This window comes from Buteo buteo, chromosome 1 (genome assembly GCF_964188355.1).
Source record: "Buteo buteo chromosome 1, bButBut1.hap1.1, whole genome shotgun sequence".
In the NCBI taxonomy this organism is placed as follows: Eukaryota; Metazoa; Chordata; class Aves; order Accipitriformes; family Accipitridae; genus Buteo; species Buteo buteo.
In genome coordinates this window covers 45100995-45122400 of record NC_134171.1, presented here as the reverse complement: position 1 = coordinate 45122400, position 21406 = coordinate 45100995, and the positions used below count along the sequence as shown (strand labels likewise).

General features: G+C 36.5%; 2 protein-coding genes across 5 annotated transcripts in view; one reads left to right on the top strand and one right to left on the bottom strand.

Moving 5' to 3' along the window:
- TMA16 (translation machinery associated 16 homolog) overlaps positions 1-14951 on the top strand; it is a 32184-nt gene extending 17233 nt beyond the window's left edge. The window contains exons 6-10 of one of the 4 annotated variants that reach the window (XR_012650544.1): positions 1268-1310; positions 2907-3088; positions 7285-7352; positions 7773-7890; positions 13740-14951. Coding sequence is in view for 2 of the 4 variants with exons in the window: in XM_075029057.1 (XP_074885158.1) it covers positions 1268-1310; positions 2907-3045 (182 nt within the window). In the remaining 2 variants the exon portion in view is untranslated. Of the gene's footprint in view, positions 1-1267; positions 1311-2906; positions 3149-7284; positions 7353-7772; positions 8041-13739 lie in introns of those variants that run through there. The other 3 variants (XR_012650543.1, XM_075029057.1, XM_075029071.1) reach the window with 3 other exon arrangements.
- The window catches only part of MARCHF1 (membrane associated ring-CH-type finger 1), a 100628-nt gene continuing 93021 nt past the window's right edge, over positions 13800-21406 (bottom strand). Inside the window, exons 6-7 of the mRNA XM_075031883.1 lie at positions 18128-18275; positions 13800-14101 (exon numbers count right to left, since the gene is read on the bottom strand). Coding sequence (XP_074887984.1) covers positions 13800-14101; positions 18128-18275 — 450 coding nt within the window. The remainder of the gene's footprint in view (positions 14102-18127; positions 18276-21406) is intronic.

The window sequence follows — 21406 nt, the reverse complement described above, 5'->3', positions numbered from 1 at the left end:
ATTTCTCTTCCACTAACTCCTGTGCCATATTTCTCTTGTCTTCCATTTTTTCCATCTTTAGTTCAGAAAAACATGCTCCTGTGACTTAACATTTTTTTAAGCAAACTTATTAGTTCACAAATAGCAGCAAAACCCACAACACTGGTGCATGCTAAGGAGATACTTCTCAGTAAGACAAGTGTTACTAATCTGAAAATGCAGCGCTACGGTAGCTTTCCACCATAATTTAAAAAATCAGTTACTGTGTGGTATAGTTACTTTATTTCTACACACATGGGATTAGAGTTTCTAGTTCTGTTCCTAATCTGGCAGCTCTGTGGTTTGTATTGTGTAACATACTGCAAACACACATATAAGCAGTGACAAGACTTTCAAATGAGGCCCTTTCAATTGCTTTTTTTGGTTGAAAAAACCACTGTGGAAAGTGTTTAATGGCTTTTATTAACTTACATAGGACTTTTTCCAAAGAGAATATTCTAACAGTTTTATCTAGCCTGTCATCCAGGGCTCACCAACGTCATGAGAAAGCAGGCATTCTGGAGGGGGGAGATTCTGTGACAAACCAAGATTTGGCACTGAATTGATCTTTGCTGCTTTGGTAGTGGCAAAATTGTTAAATAACTTAAATTTTTTTCCAAAAACATTTCAAAATACTTATGGACCACTTAGTACTCATTAACTTAGAGTGAGGCCTGTATATTTAGGTCAGCTTCGAAACTAAACGTTCTTGTTTTACCTTTTATCTGTTGTGCATATTTATAGTAAGTTCTGCAGACCAGAATTGTCACTTTATTACGTGGGTGAGTGAATGTTTGTTAAAAACTAGCATAACTAGACCTTGATCTTGGTTGAGGATGTTAGTTATGCTTTTAAAACAAATAATTAATTATTTTCCTAGTTTCTTCACTGAGCTTTTTTTAAAGGGAAACTTTAAGTGCTTAAAATTTTGCTATTTCTTGGATGTGTCAGTTTAGAGAAAATGAAGCACCCTCTTGATTATTTGTCAGGATTGGATTTTCAGTAACTGGTGCATTTGAATTCTGAAACAGTTCATAGGTGTAAGTTGAATTCCTTTTCTTTAGCAGTGAGAGATCTTCCTGTTTATATATTGCTCTGGAAATTTTCAAATACGAATCCTCATTCTCATTTTCTTGGTCTTTTAATCTCTGAAATATGTTCAACCCTTTAGCTCACATGTCTTTCCTTGAAATGAGACTCACTTGAATAATGTAACACATCTAATAGAATACAATTTCATTCCCATTAGAAATCCCAGACATTATGAACAGAAAGCATCTTAAATTTTTCAGGTAAGTTAATTTTATTATCACTACTAATCTGTTTATGCAAAACAATGTTTCTGAATTTGACATGTTGTATGTCTTTTTTCTTAAAACAGAATTTATGCAAAACTGTCAAAGAATTTGTTACTGGGAAAAGCAGACTAGGTATGGTGTTGTTATTTCGGCATTTAGCTGTTAAAAGCTGAATGCTGGTGACAGTTAATAATTAAAACATTGGAAGGGTTAGAAAGCTTCAACAGTTAGAATTCCATTTCTGTAGCTTAAGTATCTTTTTTTCGATATTCTTAGAGAATATTTCTCTCTACCTAAAATTCACACCTTGGCTCTTCACTGATTTATACAAAAAGTATTAGCATTTACTGTTAGCATTTAAGGATCAAGACAGATTTATTGATAAATAGAGTTACACTGTTTTCTTAACCTGAAATGAGATGGGTTATTTATAGTCAAAACTTATCACTAAATAACTAAACCAGCACTAAGTTCTTATTCATGTTTTCTAAGATCCAACTCTAGGTGTAGTACGGTAGAGTTTGTGTATATACTAGTTGAAAATCTTAAGTGAATTGATGACTTGCATCCAGTTAAAAGATCTGGGAGCTGTGAAACTTGCTGCTAGCTCATCTGGGCCAGCAAGCCAGTATGCCTTGGTAATGGATTGAATGAACACTCTTGCTGACAGCTTTATCAAATGAGATCTTTAAAGGAAAAAAAAAAAAGAGACTTAGGAATGATTATGTTCCAAGGAATGATAGATACATCACTAACCCCTAGGGGTGGTACATAGCCAGAAGTCATGCTTACAGGATGTTGGAATAAAGCCAGAAATCTCAAAGAAGAGACAGGCCTCTGGCTGCTGTGTTTATAAAAACACAAATGACTTCCGCTACTGGGACACCTGATGGAAGTATTGGTTTATTACCTTGGTAGAGCAAAAACATGTCTATCTTATAATTGGCAAATACTGTCTTTGCCCTTGAGAAAATCATCCATGAAGTGCACTTGTTATAATCAAGAAAGCATTCTATTAATTGAGTACAGGATTTGACTTGCAATATTTAAATGAACCCTTCCTCCTTCAATGCAGCCTTTTGAAATAATATACTTATGTGAATAAATGTTTACTAACATTTTGTGTCCCCTTGAAGTCAGTCATACAAGATGTTAACAGTTACCATAAATCATAATGAAGGACTTCATGTACATGTGGTATTAGCTCTGCAAATTGAGCATCCAGATGAAGAAACTCTTCCAAACTGCTTTTCCATTGCTTACAAGACTGGGAGTTTTGTGTGTCAAACCTAAAACCAGGTGACCTAAAGTATACAAATAGTCTATGGGAATAAAGGGAATCGTATATTTTTTTGTTCAGAACGTCAAATCTGAAAGTACTTAATTCTTCACAGAGTAATTACAGCTGCTGTAGTGTACAAGATCAGGTGAAAACGTTGGTGCTTATTCATACTGCAGTGGGACTGATAGTATAATTTAGAAAAGTAGCCTCAATTGAGTTAGCATCTTCTGAGGAAAGGTGAATTAACTCTGCCATTCCTTCTTGCTGTTTCTATTGGTAATTGTTTTTCATTACTTCTTTTCTTTAAGAGAATGGGATGGTGATCTGAGGAAACTGCCAAACATCAAAATGAAAAAGCTCTCAGCTAGGGATGCTGCTTGCAGTCACCCTGAGGTGGCAGATGTGGAAGCTAAAGAAGAATTGAATAAAGCAGAAGAGGTGGCCTAATGAGCACCAGCTGATTCAGGAGCTAAAACAGTTGAAGGGAATTGTAAGAAACCTATTTTAATTATCACTGGAAACAAGAATAAATTCTAACTATATTTGCAAAGGCTTTGCTAGCTGCATTTTTTATGAGCTCCCTGTGTACCTCTGGTAAAGAGTAAACAGTATATTGTTGGGTAAAGCTGTATACTATTAGATAAAAAATTTTGAATATTAATAAATACTTAAAATATTGTGTCCTTACTTTTCATATGGTACCTTCTCTTTAGGATGCAGGCTCCTGAGTTGACAAAGCAATTGTAGTTTATATCTTGAAATCCTGACTAGTTGGGTATCTCTTCCCTGGTCATAGAGCAGTCAGGGTTCAGACACCTGTTAGAAATATTTTGTGGTGGGAAATCCTTACCTTTTCCTGGTACTGGCAAGAATTTATGTCATTTAGTATATAAACAGCAGGCACCCTGGGTAGACAGTTGGGCCAGTTAGTGGCAACTTCTATCCATCTCTTGTGGTGATGGCTGGGATGTCTCTAGGTGTACACAGTTTTATGGAGAGCAGTGATAGGCCTCGTCTCCCAAAATCCTGTGCTGTGTGGCAGGGAACACTCACCTTGGGTGTAAGAAATGCTCTCGCATTTGGTGGAAATGTATATGCAGAAGATGAGATACATGGAGCATCAGTTAATCATGAAGAACTCTTCTCTTGTACCTTCCCTTGTCTGAGAATCTGTGTTAGGAACATAGAGCGCTGGAAAGACTTCAAAATAGAATACTGAGTATTTTGTGTTTTGTCAAGAGAATTCTCTCAAATTGCACTGTCCTCACCACTCTGTATTGAAGAAGTCAGATCAGAAGCCAATTGAAGTCCCTACAGTCTGTTCCTAAATACATCTTTTGTCCATATGTTTTTTTTGCTGACCCCTCTGTTGAGAAAGCTGTGCATTTTAAAATTAAGTTGCTTAGGACTTCTAAATAGCAGGCTTGCTTTATGAAACAACTCTTTAGATGCCTTTAAATGTGTCTTTCAGGAAGGTTCTTAGCAGATACTCACTTTTAATAGTGTAAAATAATAAAAAAAAAAAAAGAGGGAAAAAAAGGGCAAGGGCAAAGCCAGGTATAATTTCACAGCAGGCATTAAGTAGGACATCTCTGTTAGTGCAGATTAGATTGTCTGGGCACAGAACTCACAGTTCAGATGTATTGTCTGTACACATTGCAGCAGTCACAGTTCAGATATCTGTTAATTATGTGGAAATAATTATTCCTGGTGGATGATCTTTCTAGTACTTGATCCCCAGTACAGTTCTGTGTGTTAAACAACAAGGCTTTGTCATGATAGTAATGTGGGTTTCCCAGATTTCTTTTACAGATATCCAGGTGTGTATTTTCCTAGCTGGGCAGGAAGTGTTACTGATGAGTGTTATTCTGTAACATCTATATTAAGTTATTCGCTCTTTACAAAACAGGCTTGTGCTATCCTTTCATGTTTTAGGAAACCAGTCTACTTAGGTAATATAGAATTAACCATTTTCCTCCTTAAATTAATCTGAAGAAGAAACCTGAATAAATTTAACAGACCTAAGGCATGTGTGGGTGATCTAATGCATTGTCAGATGGACTGCAAGTCTTAAACCTGGCTAGTCTTATCCTCTGACACCAGCTGTATCTCTAGGTTGTCACATCACTGCTTTGTGTTTGTGTTTTAGAAATGAAGTGTGTTTAAGTTCAGAGCAGGCCTTTGTTATTTTTTTTTAACTTTGTTAAATTGAACTGTGTAGTGGAATCCAGCGTTTTTTTGATGTATAAAACTTGAGATGTTAAACTCTGGTGGAAGCTGAGCCAGGGTAATTGGTCTGAACTAAAGCTGTGTATGTGTTTGTTCAGTGCTTTGACAGATTTTGCCTTTCAGAAGAGTCACGTTAAATTTTTGCTTGTATACAATATCTGATGTGCTTTGAAATTATAAGTAGAAACATTGCAGAAAAAGTCACTTTCCCATTACATTGGGTAAAATACAGAAGGAAAATGAGCAATAAGGTAACTAGAAGGTGTCACAGTAATGACAGTATATTAGGCTGACATCCTGGTGAATGCTTTAAAAAAGATGGTCACGCAAAGTTATGAAGAATGAGATGTTCTATTTTGCTTGAAACAATTTGGTAATAAGGCATTATAAAAAAGTAATTATTACTTCTGTGGCTGTGATAGTCAAATATTTGAAGTGATTTCTTTTTTAACATTTGTTATTCACACTTCAAGAACATGTTTACAAATTGGACTTTGAGTTTGTAGATTTTTTTCCCTTGAAGTCCACGTATTCACTGCTTGTTTAGCTGGCTTTTAAACTGTCATATTGACCTACTGCATAAGTAATGAAAAAAATCAGTTTTTCTGTGTGGACTTTTTACATTGAATTACCAGAAAAAATCATATGTAGCTGTCAAGTATTCATATTTGAATTGAAAAGTAATCTAGGTTTAAGTTGATGAAGTGCAAGACCAATTTATCAGATTAATTTTGTGGCAGAATACTAATGTGGCAATGGGAAAGAACAACAACAAAAAACCCCCCAAAGCTATTTACGTATTTATTTATTTTGAACTGTGCTCAGAGTTTTTGTGCTGAGAAGTCCGGAGTGCGGGGGATGTAGAGAGCATCTTTTGCCTCACGTGTTACTGAGACAAGATAGTGGAATCTCTTCTATCAGTTTCAGAATCCAATTATGCTTGTGCTTTAAAGCCAGCTATTAGGGTTTTGTATGTTGATGAGTTTCTTTCCTATGGTGTAAAAAAAGGATGAATGCTCTCAGGAGTTCTGTTTCTTTAAAATCTAGAAAGTGGCTGCTGTTAACAGCGGGCATGGGGAATATCTATCTGATGTTCTCTGTTCTTACAAACGTGCTGTAGAGAATACCTTGAAATTCTGTTCATTTGTAACTAAGGATTACAAACTTTAATGTTACATCCTCTATTATAGTTCTCTGTAATTGATAGGGGTTTTTTTCTGGTTAAAGATCAATTTTATGGAAGATTTCTTTCATTTTTAACTTGTCAGATATTGCTTCACAATGTCCCTGTGTTTTTTAGTTTTTAACTGCAAAGTTGTAATAGTTAAAACTCAAGTTTCTTTAATTATCAGGGCTTATATTAAACATACAAAACTTCAAACAAAAAAGTAACATTTTGACATGGAAAGCCACTTTTATATGAGAATTTTGCGGGGGGAGGCGGATGGGGTTAATGTACTTTCTAATTTGTTACACTGTACTTTGCAGTGTACTTACTAAGTATACTTTTACTCCAGCCAGCCTTGGAGAGCTAAGACTTCTCTAAGGAACTGGTTGAATTAAATTCAAACTTTCAGTAGCAGCTGAGTTGTTGTGCTCTGATTCTGGAACTTATTCTATTCATGGTCTCAGCTGGAAAGAACCAGCTGACTTTAATTCCAGTAGCAGTATGATTTTTTTTATTTTTTTTTCATGTAAGCAAAGCAAATGTTGAGTTAAAAAACCCCAAACAAACCAACCCCAAATGAAAACACTGTCCTTCTCATGGATGGTTGCATGCAGTGGATTAATTAATTTAGAGTTCTTTAGGTTAGGAAACAAATATGACTGAATTAGTGGAACTGTTCACCATGGCTTTTCAATCTGCTCCACAAAGTTGGTTCTAAAGGGGTGAGACTTCCAGCATTTGTGATGTGGACAAACAAGCATACAGTGAAGTACTTGGCCTCAGTACTGTTTTTCCTTTTTTCCTCTACCAAAGTATATGTCGATCTTATCGAAATCCCGTATGTGCAGTGGGATGCAACAAGTCAAAAAGGCAACATATATGAACCATTTTCTGAGCCATTCCTTAGTAGTTCAAGAATATACTTAGAGTATCTTATGTGTGAATTTTTTTTTTTTTTTTTTTTTTTTTGGTCTTTGATTGCTGTAGTGTATTTACTCATCTCTGTAATGATGCTGCCATATGTGAGGACAGTCTGGGATCCAAAACTGTGTATGTTGGAGTCCAACTTTTAAAACTTTTTTGCTAGACACCAGGTAGATAGGAAAGAGTAGTAAAAAAGGACATTATTGTTTTTCCTCAGCAGAAAAAATTCTCCGCTTAAGGAATCCTCCAGGCTTAGTTTTCTAGTAAAGGGCAAAGGAATGCCTGCACTACAGAAGTATATTAAATTGGCTTGTTTGGTCAGTCTTGGCATGATACAATGCATACATCATATTTCTGTCTTTTAGCTCTTTCAAGAGTAAAATTCATTATAATTGACTTCCAGACTTTCTTCCCCAGAAGAAGTTTTACGAAGGTAAGAAACTTTGGTAATAAGGTGTTGTGATTTATGCACTGCAATTTAAGCTGTTGCCTTAAATACAGCCAGCAAGATTCTGTGCAGAGTTCCTGTAATGAAACTCTAAAAATAAGCTGATGGTGGGAGACTTACTGTAGTGGTCCTGTAATCAAGCTCCCTAAGCCTTAACTGCTTGTATTGCAAATACTGCCCCATTTTCTTAAAAGGAAGAGTTTCATATGTAACTAGTTACCTGTTACAAATGAAAAATAAAACTAAACTTCAGACTAAGTTAGTAGACCAAAATGCCAGCATTACTCTAAAAACAGAAGCATTTTCTAAAGTAGTACAACATTCTACTAATGTCAGCTCATATTCATGGTTGGCCAAAAATTCTTACCCGTACTTTTTTAATGAAATACTCTTCTTTTTCCTCAGCTCTCAAAATGTACTAGCAAACCTAGAAGTAAAGTGGCACTTGAAGATTCACTATAGCCTTTGCCTGAACTTTCTTCTAGATGGATTTGTTCTTTTGACTGCATTCTTCAGGGCTCCTGTAAGTAGTAGTCTTGCTTCTGAGAGCCATTAAGATTTTGTTGGTTTGTTGTTCTTTTCTGAGTTTATTTTAATATAACCTATGTAAATCTTGCTACTTTACTTTTCACCTCTATGCTGCTTGTGAACCATTATTAAATTTTATAGACCATGTTGCTTACCATGTTCCCAGACATATGCATACACAGATGTAATGATCCATGCTTCATTATAGCATTATTTCTTCAAATTATAAATTGCGCAAGGTCTAAAGGCATTGTAACTATGTGGTAGTTCTGAAGAAAAAGAAATAACATGCCATTTATTGAACTTGACAACCCTAAAGAAATAAAAAGTTATCCTTTGTGTCATACAGGCTGGGCAGTTTCCCATGTGGCTTTCAAGAGAAGTTATCCATTGCTAAAGTAAGACCTAATTTAGTTAACAGACTTAAAAATTACTGTAACCTGTCGCCTTTGGTTTTTGCTTGGTTTGGAATAGTGCCAGTTATTGTATTTTCATATATATTACATTTGAGCTGTTTAAAAAAAAAATATAAAAATCTGTGATTCAGTTAGTATCAGTTGTAAGTATTTGCAAGTAATAGAAGGACAAGTTTGTCCCAGGGCCCCCACCCTCCTCCAGAGTGGAATCGTTGTGTTCTCAACCCTGGTGTAAAATTTATCCAAGGTTATTTTCTGACCTCAATGTCATAGGCAGTGGAAATGTGGTACACCATTCAAAGTACTTTTGGCAAGTTGTTAACTGACAATTTTTTTTACTTTTAGATAAAGCTCATGCAGAACAGCCTTAATATTTTATTAGGGGGGAAAGGTGTGAGTAAGTACTGCATAGCATGTTTGCTTTATTTGTATACTGAGAGCAAACTGAACAGAAATGTGTGTTTGTGTTCTAACAGTACCCTTCATTAAGAGATTCAAACTCTTGTGTGCAAAGCAAAAAGGCATAGTGACCTGTACTTCTATTCTCTTAATTCTAAAACCAAATTTGGCTCTATTTATTTTTCCATATGCTAATAAATGGAAATGAATGTATCTTTATCACTAGAATTTCTTTGGTTATACTATTTCTAATGTATTATATCTTGCAGGGATTTGTGAATCCATCTTTGATTTATACAGTGAGCTAGTTAGGGCAGCTTTAACAAAATGAACAATCTGTTGGCCTTGCATGGAGGGAATGTAATTTGTTAGAACACTTCTTCTGTGTTTTGAACGTATATTCTTAGCAGCCACCAGCCATGTGATGACTTATTCCAGCTAGAACTGTGAGGTTTTAAAATTTAGCCCACTCCTTCCCCAGCTGACAAGCTAGGAGAAAGATATGGGGTAGGTGGATACAACTCTCTTCAGAAAACTAAATTCGTAGTTTGGTTGGAATGCTATGTATTTATCAAGATAGGATACTTTCTTTGGTTTTACACCTGACAAAGTACACAGATTGTTTTTTAATGCAAATATAATATTTCTTTTCATTAAACAAAGCATTTATCTTTAGAGTTTTTAGAAAAGGAGAGAAAATCTCACCAAGTAGAAGTCTAAAAAAAAAAAAGGGAACATGATCCATTCTGACACTAACGTGGGATTAGCTTTATAAACCCTTTAACTGTCCAACCCATCTTTAAAGCTTTCTAACATTGGACATTCCACAATCACATATAACAAACAGTTCCTTCCAAAGCACTGCTCCCCTTAGGAAGTTTTCTTCCTCTTATCCTCCTGCAGTTGAAACCCAGTACTAGTTGTCCGTTTTGGTACGGATGGTAACCCAGTTGCTTTCTGAGAGTTCTTTATGGAGTTGAAGCCTGTTCACAGTCTTCCTTTCTGCAAGTTAAAACAACCATAGTTCTTTTCAAGTGTTTTTGTAGTGTGAGGTGTTTTCCTGAGCATTCTGCCAAGGTGTGGTATCCAAAACTAGCCATTCTGAGCTAGCAGGTTTATCAATATTAAGTACACAGCTGAGTATATTGTTCACATTTCTTGCTAGCCTGTGGTCTTGCTGATTCATGTTCAGCATGTGATGCTCTACATAACAAAGTGACAAATGTAGAATACTAGAGTAATTTGGGTCATTTGTTTAATACAAATACATTTTTTTCACAACAATAAGCAGATATATTACTTTTGTTTCTCTTACCTTCTGTCCTTCAGTACACATTCACCCACAAAAACATACAATTTTTCATTTGCAAAAGAGAGGGAGTTAAACAAGTAACACAAACTTGTAGTTCCAAATATTATACACAGTAAAATATTTCCATTATAGAGTAAGTTTCATTGCATTATTAGAAATTATAAATGGTTTGTTCTGGTGATGGGGAATTACTGTTTTTTTTACACAACAAAAATAAACACTGCTTTCAGATAGAGCAGTGTTTGAATGGCACAGTTGGACTATTTGAGAATCTTCATAATGCTAATGATAGTCAAAAGTGGTATGTTTATGCCAGTTTGAAATAAACTTTATAATGCTTATAACTTAAAACAGGAAAAGAAACGTGCATGTTCACAGGTGAGGAGTATCTTGTTTAAAATTCCAGATCTGATCTGACACCAGATTACTTCTACCTACCGTCATTAAAACTTTGGTTAAACAAGAATGCAGATTAAGCTCTTCTTGGTAATGGCAGCTCAGAGCAAGGTTCTGCCTTTGTGGGCTTAGCCAGGCTAAATTCCACCATCAGTGTATTTGTCTGAGGTGTACTGTGGCTACCTAGGCAGTTTGATACAGATCTTTGATACATCATTTTCATTAAAAAGTCTTAGAATGTATCTTAAAACTTTCAGTATACTGTTTTTGCAGGATAGAACCCTGTGCTTATTAAATTGATACAGAAAATTGTGCTTTGTATGGGAATGAAAAAACATTGATTGATAAGCAGCTGTCTAGTGTCTGTCTTAGTGCACCTTCCTTATCCGTGCAGACCTGTATCCAAGGCATGTTGGTGTGAACAGCTTCTTGCCCTGTTGAAGAGGTTGCACCCTGCTTCAGAAACAAATTCCAATGCTGCATGAAATCCCTGAAAGCTCTAGAATATCTAGTGCACCTAAGAAGAGAAAGGGATGCACGGGCTAATACTGTAATGCTTTAAAAGGTTAAAGACTGCTTCAAGCCTGCTGTAATCTCTCTTGCTACTGACTTGTCTCATTGTCTGTCTCAGCAGACAGTGTCCCATTTTGCTCCTTTTCCTGCCGTCCAAATATTTCAAAGGGAAAGGAGGAATTTTAACTCAAGTCCTTCTCCATTCTTATATTTAAGTAACTGTAAGCTCAGTTGTACATGTAGTTGAGGTGAGTGCCAGAATAGTGTTTTGAAGTTGTTAGTATAAAATTTTGCAAGTTGTCTGTTCTGTTGCCGACTCTTCAGTGTATTTTTAAATATGTACAGTAATCTTGTTGGATGTTACAAATCTGCTTTTGGAAGCTTCAGGTATTTTTTTCTTTGAGTTGAATTTTATACTTGCTCAAGAAAAAAATGTGAATTAGTCTCCAGTAAACTGTCAAAATAGGGGATAAAGTACTTTCAGTGGGGTCATGATGCTACAGCAGGGCAAAGAACAAACTGGCTAAAGAAGCAGGGCTACTGTCACTTAGTAAGAAACTTTCTGATGATTTCAGAAAGCTCTTAATTATCTTCCATAATAATGTTCCTTGTCAGTCAGTTTTGCTATGATTCATCAGGTTTTATTGTAAACATCGTTCCAAACATTTAGATGCAGCTAGAAATTTTAAGTGTCTTAACTTCAGATGTCATAAGGTTTGCTTTTTAGCAAGTAGATTTACAGTTTTTGAAAACCATGCCTTTGCAGACTGTCTTAAACATGTACAGTTATGAGGCATTCCTTAGTATTGTCATCATTTTCTGAAGACCTTCTGAAATCTTCACAATGATAAACAGAGAAATGATTTCGTTATATGTCATTTCAAATGAGAAGCTGCTACAATTCCAAATCACAGTTGTATAATTGGAAAGTTATTTTATATGAAAAGTGTGTGTCATTATGTGAAAAAACTTAAACATTAATACAACTCACCTGGAGTAACTGAGAGCAAATATTATATGTATTTAGGGCCTGTTCAAGCACCAAGATTTTGTGTCTTGTCTAGCCAGATGACAGTCACTTAGTCACAGCCAAATTACACGAGCAATTCCAATAAAAAAGAACATAATGGTCTGATAAAAGACACATTTCTTGCTAATAATGCTACTTCCAGTATTCCCTGATCCTTAAGCCAGTAAACACATTCACAAAGGAATGCCTAATATATAAACTCCAATACTTCTTAGGCCTAGCACCCTGGATATTTGCAAGAACAGGATGATTCTGTTATTTAACTGTAGATATTTGAGTGTGTAAAGAGGAAATTTACCACTAGAAACTGCAAGGCTTCTGTAGAAGTCTAGTTCACTTGTAATTGTGGCAGATTTCCCCCTTTGAATCAACCTGTGCTCTCCTATCCTCTTTACTTTGGTTCTTTATTTGCTTGTTTGCTTTTCCTTCTTTACCTAAGTACAAGATCAAAAAAGAACTTTTAACTTTTTTTTTTTTTTTGTTAAATATACATTACATTCAGGCCCCAGACTTGTCCATGCCAGTACATAACTATTCCAAGTCAATACCTGCTGTTGTGTCCTGATGGTAAACATCACAGGTATGAGAACTGAATCACAAAATTGGTTCTTTATGTATAATTCACCCTGTTGGACACAGTATTATATCTACATTCATTTATCTATTGCACCCTTTAATGCTATTCACACTTCATTTTTATATGAGAATGCTCAAAACACGAAGTTAACAACTGAACTGTTGAATCTCTAACACCTCAAGTTTACGTGTACAGAGGGAAACCATTGATTTATTTTTTCAGTCAGATAAAAACTAACTTTTCAGAACAAGGAGATAAAAACTAATGTTCTCTTAAGATATGTAGGTATATTCTCTTACATCTACCTTTCTGTATCATGAATCTTAAAACAAAAAATGGCTTCCATCTTCCCTATGTATCATACTTTTTCAGACCTTAGTAATATGCAATTTAATTTTGTGTGATTCTGCAGTAAACTGCATTTTTTTCATTTATAGTTCTGCCTCAAAACTTTGTGTATCCAATTTGTGTCTAATTCACTCTTACAAAGTAAAATAAACAGCTGAGCTGCTCTTCTAAATGCATATCTACACATTCTCTCCTTCCTGTACTTATTTTGCTGACAGCTATGCTTAAAAAAATCTGTTGCTTATGGAGACATGAGTTTATACTGGTTGGAATTGCTTACCTTTCAAAAATTCAGGCATATTTAAAAACAATGCTACCCTTCAAATGTTTCAAATATCCTTAGTTGACACAGCTGCCCAAACATTCAGGCTCCACTGCAGTCACGTGAACGTGTGTTACCATATGAGGCTTAGAGAGTGAGTGCTGTCATACAGCTCGCTCTTTACACTTTGATTCAGTTAATGCATATAACTTGATTGGTACCCTTTAGAAGTGTATCGTTAAATAGCAGATACAACTTTTAGTAGTAAACAGATGAAAGGGTTTTGTTTTCTGTAAACAAAATGATTATATCAGGTCTGTTTCTACTTTCTCAGCCATCCAATTTAAAAAAAAAAAAGGTACTCTTGTCACCTTGGTTTGGCATTGTCTGTTAAACCTGTTCTCTATTGCACTTTCTACACTTCCACTTTCACTACACTTGCTGACTAGTTGAGAAACTACTTCACGAACGGTCACATTCCATACAGTAACAAGTTGCTTTGCTGGATCCGTTTTCCTTGTAGGGTTTTGTTTTTTGTGTGTTTTTTTGTTTAACTGAAAAAAATGCACAGTCATTTCTACTCTCTTTTAGCATTTGTAGTGTAGAAAACACTATGCCTTATTCTGCAAGGAAGAAACAAAACTGGCTCTGTCAAACTGGCATGACCTCAGATGTCGTTTCTTCAGTTGCCAGCTGAGAGTTTGTACCTGTCTGTGCTACTGGCACCACCACTGCATCCTTGACATCCGAGGTCTGAGTGCACGAAGAGTTCTTCTCCTCCAGTTTTTTGGCGGTGTCTGGGCAGTTCTGAACAAAGATCACTCTGTTGTAGGCTTTCAACCTGCGCCACAGCTGAACATAAACCTTACACTGCACGTACATGAAGACCAGGCCCCCTGTGAATCCAATGGCCACCACAACGAGTTTTGTCCAAAATGGCCATTCAAGGACACCTTTGAAATAAAACATTTATATTTATTACCATTGTTATACATTGAATATCAAGTACTGAGTTTCAGTAGAATACTTTGAAAAGAAGCCACTCGCTAAGAATTCCCAGGTATGTACATACTATTGGGGCAGTTGTGGCTCAAGTAGAAAACAGCAGCAATTTCTTATCCCATAGGCCAGCCAAGAAACTACATCTGCCTCCCACTTCTGACTTCACCACAGTTTTGTGAACTGACTTCACCACAATTTGGCCAAATAAGAAATGGAAGGCCACTCTCACAAAGGAAGCATAATGCTTGATACAGTCAAACCCAAAACATTTTACTGGTCTTCAATAATATCTCCATATTCAATAGCTTGCTTAAGCAAAAATACAGGTACCAAAACTGAGATAACTGCATACCTAGAAATACACACATCTTCAAGAACAACTGGGTTTTTTAATCGTGCTAGAAGCATGACACTGTTTAGGGTACCTGGAACACCAACATTTACAATATTATTACCTGGTCCTAGCTTCATCCTGAAGCCACACTATAGTAAGAAAAGCTAGTGGAAAGGGCTCTTATCTCCTGTATCACCTGCCTTCATTGGTCTCTTTTTCCTGCTGTCTGTGCAAACCCCCTGAACACACCTGTATCAAAAAGCAGAACTTACATTCCTATGTACTAAAAAAGTAATTTTACAGTTTTTGGTGTATCTGTTCCTACTTTTTTCATTGCATTGATCAATCACATTTGCAGAAAAATATATGGCTGCCAACACAAAGCTAGAGATGAGAGCATTTTAACTTGATTATGATATGAATAATATTAAAATTATTTGCTTTGACCTAAATGTTGTTTTAAGATTTTAACACAATAAATTAATGTTGTATTAAGAACAGCCTTCTCCTTGTTAATTCATACTGCTACATCTGCTTTTTTCAACCATTCAGTAGCCTAACATAAAGGAACAGTTACCAGCCTTCCCATTACACATTGCCTCATCACATTTAACAATTAAATGCTATACACAAGAGTCAGACCTCTGTATCAATGCTTAAGCTGTCAGTCTGAACAATCTGAATAGGTTTATTGGTCCTATATGGAAGGTCTTTGAATAACGTTTTGCTCACTGAGTGTAGTATTCAAGGTGCCTTCCAGATGCTGTATTCAGCCACTGGTGATATATCACAACTTGGTGATATTTGTGAGTTTTACCCAAGTTTTACACAAGGAAGAAATTTTTGCCACAGGCAGGAAAGCAATCTGTGTTCCTTTGGAACTTAGCAGAAGAGCTTCAGTGAGCCAGTCTCGACTCGTAGGCCTGGTAACCTGGACTCCTCAAAAGCAAGTCTTTACTTTTAGCCAGCTGTGTAAGTCTCATGAACCTAGGTATCCTCTTTACTGTTAAACACATAGGAACTGGGTTTTTAATTAAATAAACAAATAGAGACAAAAAGAATATTAATTATTGCGCAAGCACACAAAATGTTTGAAGTAGCTGTTGTTTTCCCTGTCTTGGTAACTGTTTAGTAGTACTTAGAAATGATCACAATATATTAAGCAATGGTACTATCCAATTATTATTTTTTTTTAATTTGCAGCAAAATGAAAGCATACAAAGACCACATACATCACTTCGTATCTCCCTAGCCACTATTACTCTGGTTAGTTGAACTTGCCAGGGACAAATCCTGTTATATTGTTAAATTTGTTCGCAAATGTTTGCATGCCTGGAACAAAAGGAAGTAACAAAGAGTACTTTGCTAAGGTGTCATATCCAGTGATGTGTTTTTTCTTTTCTTTTTTTTTTTTTCCCCTTTAATAACTGTTTTTAAAAATCACCGTCTCTTTCTTGTTCTTAATTATGAAAACAGTATGGTTTGCATCTGACTAAGCCCTATCAGTGGGTAATGACACTTAGAACCAGCAAGTCACAGCTGGAGCGCTGAGCTCAGAAGAAAGAGGCTGAATAAATGGCTCAGCTTTCCTTCAGAGTTTCTTCCACCTCTTAGCAGTAAAGATGTGCTGCTGCTTCTTCCATAGCAATACAGGAAGCATCATTTTTTGCTTAACTGGTATGGCACAGTGAATTTTGTACCTTTCAGTATATTCCAGGATTGTCATGTTTTCACAGACGAGATTTATTAGGAGAGATAAAGCTCAGCTAAGCCTAGACCTGTTTCTTCAAAGCAGAGCAAATTTATGTGAAAATTGATTCCCTACCACTGGTGCCATATAAATTCTAGAATATTTTAAATATATTTTAAATTGTCCTTTCTATAGACCAGTGACAAGTTTACCAATTAAGAGGTTTAAAATTTTATTTATTTGTATTGTATGTTTTCATAAGGAGAAAAAACCCCAACCCTTTAAATATATTGAGATACATTTTAAAAAGGGATTTTTAAACTTACACAATATTAACAAACAGTACTAGTATTATTCAGGGCTTTCCGTTTTTCTCCTCCTCAAAATATGTTTATAAAGTGTTTTTCCTCCAGTGTTCACTGTCTTTTTCCCAGCATTTCCCATTTAAACAGAGACAGTGGAGAGAAAAGCAAACTACATGTATGTCTCTTCCCACGCCCCCCCCCCCCGAAACGCTGATGAATGTTTGATTTTGTAAAAGTACCCCTCCAACAAGCAAATTTTGGGGCAAAAGAGTTCTCTTCACAAATGTGTATTTTTGCATGTTGTAAGCAGCTCCAAGGCATGTCTTTGTCCATTTTTTAGTGTGGAGAATCATCCATTACATGTGGCAAACACTGAATTCTATACAAATTCTAAATACTTTTTGAGCCTACCAGGATTAAGGTGATTCTTATGTATTCTATATAACAACAAAAAAATCATGTTGGCTGTTTTGTTGTGTAAATTCAGCTAATCCACAGAAATGCCTTCCCCCTTTTTAATGAGTAGGGTGATGTAGTTGTACTCAGAAGTTCAAAGCCATTCCTAGTTCTGTCCTCAGGGCCAGTTCTTTTGAGATGAAAAACAGGATTACCCATTTAGAAAGAATGCAAAACAAGACTTTGTAGTATACATTCGTCTGTGACTTACTGAGGCTTGTTACTTATTTTCCTCTCATAGGCAAGAAAGGCAAGCATCAGGTGTATCATCAAATATTTATCTAACTAGCAAGGCACAAAGCTCCACCTGTTTTGTTTTCCATGTTAACTTCAGAGTATAACACAAAGCTAGAGACCTTTGTCCCTCTACTGTGCTTAAAGTCAATTCAGATCAAAACTCAAAAGCTTTTTATCCTCTTCATCATCATGGTCATATTGAAGACTAAATTTGAGACCAAATAGACTTAGATTTGAAATGGAAAACAGTAGGTCAGTTTGGAATATAGCTTCCACATACGGTAAGTATAGTCCAAAAAGAAGCCTACTTATGTTAAACATGCATTTTGTTACACATGTCCAGTTGGGTTTTCAGTATCTCCACAGATGGAGACTCCATGACCAGTTTGTTCCAGTGTTTGACCACCCTCACAATAAACACAGCTGGACCATGGACATTCACAGTGAAATTCTATTCGAGAGGATGCAGGAATGGCTTTCCATGGTACTTAAGTCCCACATGAAGGACTAACACAACTGGAACACGGTCTCTTGGAAGTTTCTGTTAGGAAGTTTGTGGATGAAAGGGCTCTATCATGTTTTACAGGATATCGAGGTTCAAGTGGGTAATTGCTATTTTATGACCTGAACTTGCGCTGAGCTGTTTAAATTTGGCTAATTTTTTTTTTTTTTTTTTTTTTTGAGCTTTAGAAATGTCTAGATAATGGGAGATTAACCTAGGAAGAACCAGCAGGCTAGTTAAGCTGTTGTAATGATTATACTAAGTAGAGGTCTCTCTGCAGGGGCATAACATAAGCTGTTAACACTGATGCATTCATTACTTCTGCATTAAAGCATTTGATGTAGCTGTGTATCAGTGAGCTGTTATTTCAGAACATGTGACTGGTTACATAGCTGCCTTTCAAAGCCACCCATTGCATTATCAACAAGATTGAAGAAGGTAAAAGATACTTACCGTTATCATTGCCTTGTTTAATTTCCTCAGCGGTTCTATCAATTAAAACATACAGGGACCAAACAACACAGGTAATTGCAATTATGTGGAATGTGACTGAACAAACTATTTTCCTCCTCTCACTTGTTGTCATCTGTAGTTTCTCCCACTGTAATTTAAAAATGCAATAAAAAAAATCAGACTTGTAAAATTTTACAATAAACTGATTAGGCCATTCTGGTTCTTTCTACCCCCCAAAACCAAGCAGTAATTAATAAAATAAACAAATCCTTTCATTTTGATAATACACATCACAGTAGTATGTGCATTGTCACCGTAAAATTCATAATGATCTCATTTTCACAGATTCAGAGGAATGAAATTCTGTTCTGTTTCTGCCTGCTTGCGAATGACATCTAAAGTTATTTCTCAGTACAGCCATAACATTAATAGAGAGGTAAAAAGCTGAATATTTATTTTAACTTTACCTGATGCACATTTCTGATGGTGAGAGAAGAAAAAACCCAAACATTAGCTTGTAATACTTAAATTATTCTCAGTTGCTTAATATTAGAGGAATGCAACTGTGGAACAGTCTTCCCATAAAATAAAAGTGTAAGAAATGCAACTGCATTGAGGATTAAATTCAATAAAATTGTAAAGATGGTTACGTGGAAATGATCGTACGTGATGGCAGACAAACAGCCTCAGTAACACAAGAAGGATCTTCCAGGCACATGTTTGTGAATTACGGCACTAAATCCATCATATGTTTGTGAATTATGGCACTAAATCCTATCTTAAGTGAAGGCTATTTTAGGATGAAATAGGCTATTCTCTGCATCTGAACAATGCAACTCTTGAGGCATTTTTTTTTTAATCTATCTCACTTGTGAAGACATTTTTTTCAGCACTTCTTTAAAATAAAACCCATCTCTACTAAAATGCTTGCCTTTAAAAACAGATGAAAGAATATGACATTTAAAAGCAAAAAGCCTCAGTTCCGATGAATAATCTCGGAGTCGGTTGCTAGCATCTGATGAATGAAACAAGTACAAACCACAATACGGCAGTGCCACCTCGCTGCAGTCGTGCTAACGCAAGACTGTACGGTGCATCAGCATCCAAGCCACAGCACCGACCACCGCAACAGCAAAGCTGCCCCTCCGCTTACTCCGACCTAAATTTAATACACTTGGGCTGCGGGTCCTGATAGTTTCCAGGTGCTAAGGCTGGATCAAAACCCCTGGCCACTTAAGAGCACTGAGGGGGTGTAAATTTACTTTGAAGGTATGATTTTGGCTTTGTTTTCCTTGTTTGGGTTTTTTTTTTTTTTTTTTTTTTGGTTGGCTGTTTGTTTGGGTTTTTTTAATTTGGTTTTGGGAAATAATAAATGTCCCTAAATTGCTTATGGCTAGTGTTGGAGATGGCATCTGAGCTAGATGCTTAGACTTTAACCTGAACCAATATGGCCATTCTTTTCTAGTCTGAACGCTATTTGCTGTCTGGTCACATTTCAGAGGAGCACAACTGCAGTAAAAGCTGAGGAATGTCAGCGCAATGTCACCAGGAGGGCTAACTCTCAGAAATGCTTTTTCCTGCCATTAGTTTTAGAGCAGTATATACTGGGCCAAACAAATTTCAGTCTTTAATGGCAGTTAAAGCTTGCACGTTTCAGATCTGTTGCCTCAAAATCTCTGGAGCATTTTCTAGCCCTTGCCAGAACTGTACGAACTCAAGGCTTAAATAACTGTTCAGAAGAACTGAAATATTTCCTGAGTAATATACAAAGTGACAGAACTAGTAGTTTATTTACCAGCTGATACCTCATTTCAGTTTCTGATACATCTACTTAGGAGTGAAAACGAAGCATGATGGGTTTTGTACGACAGGCTGGAAAAATGGAAGACATTAAAAAAAAGTAATAAACCAAACCAGAACCTTATATTCATTGTAGTTCATGTAGGTAGTACTCAGTGCTCAGACCAGACAGACTGTGGCATTATCATCACAGTCTTATCATATCATTACAGTCACCAGGTTACATGGCATTTGACCTGAAGACTTTCATCCTTTTTGCAGTGAAAATTCAATTCAAGCTTTGCAACAGGCTTTCTTTCCAAAGAAAAAGTTGGCTTTGTCCAGATGGAAGAAAGGATTTTACCTTAACCCTTCACTTACCTGTGAATGCTTTGTGAGAGATCAACGTTGAACATAAAGAAGAATGAATTGTGTTCTTAAACAGAAATTTTCTGTCATCGTAACTCTGATGCTAGGCTTTCTGGTCTACTGGAGAGAAGATTCTGTGCTAAATTTTCATTGTCACATATACCTGCAGTCTCATTATAGCCTTTTTACTCTCTGTAACATACACAAAAGCCTTAGAGCACTGATCTGAATGCCCAGTCGAATAAAGCTTTTTCGTATGGAATTTTAAAGTTAAAGAAGAATGCTGGTCCCATTGCTCTAAATGTAAACATTTTGTAGGTGGAAAAAAAAAAAAAAAAGACAAAACCAAATGACCAACAGGCAGGACAGGTAAATAAAGGAACAAGATCACGAGCTTCTGCTGAGATTTACAAGAAAGGTATATCAGGAGAGGGAGCTAGCACGAATGAGCTAAAGCAGGCCTTTTTTGCTAACGTCCCACGATCAAATCCAGCCAGAAAGCAAGCCAAGGCCTACCAGTCTCCATTTCCTCCCTCTGGCCCCTCTTCTCCTCCCACAAGACAGCATGCCTGTGTGTCTGTTCTATCCACACGTGCGTTACCACACCAGAAATAAGCTGGCTGGCAGGAGACCAGGAGAGGCCACCAAGGCAGGGGTGGTTATGGAACTGGCAGACTGTGCAGAGCACCTCGTAATCCCAGTTGGGATACAAGAAAGGAGCAAGGACCAAGGAGAGACTCCTGCTCACACAGATGCGGAGGGATCAGAGTATTTGGGAGCATTTTACAGCTCTTAGCATCTCCCACAGCTGCACTTCTGTTTTGCCCTGCCCTAGCTGCAGTCCCACTTCTCCTCTCAACTCCAGTCGTGATGGGCTGAGCTCAGAAGGGGAAGTTAAATTAAGCTGTGCGCTCTACTCCTGGTGATCCCTGTGGTAGCTGAGATGTCCTACTCATGTATTTTAGCTTGGCTGAACAGAGAGTACTAAGTGACTACTGTCACTCTCTACTAGACGAGTGATGTTAGTAGATAAGCCAGCAATTTAAGTTGCCCTGAAGCAGGAAAGTGCAATTCACTATTTTAGGGTTATTTGCAATAGGCTTAAATAAAAAATTTAACTGTTAATGTTAG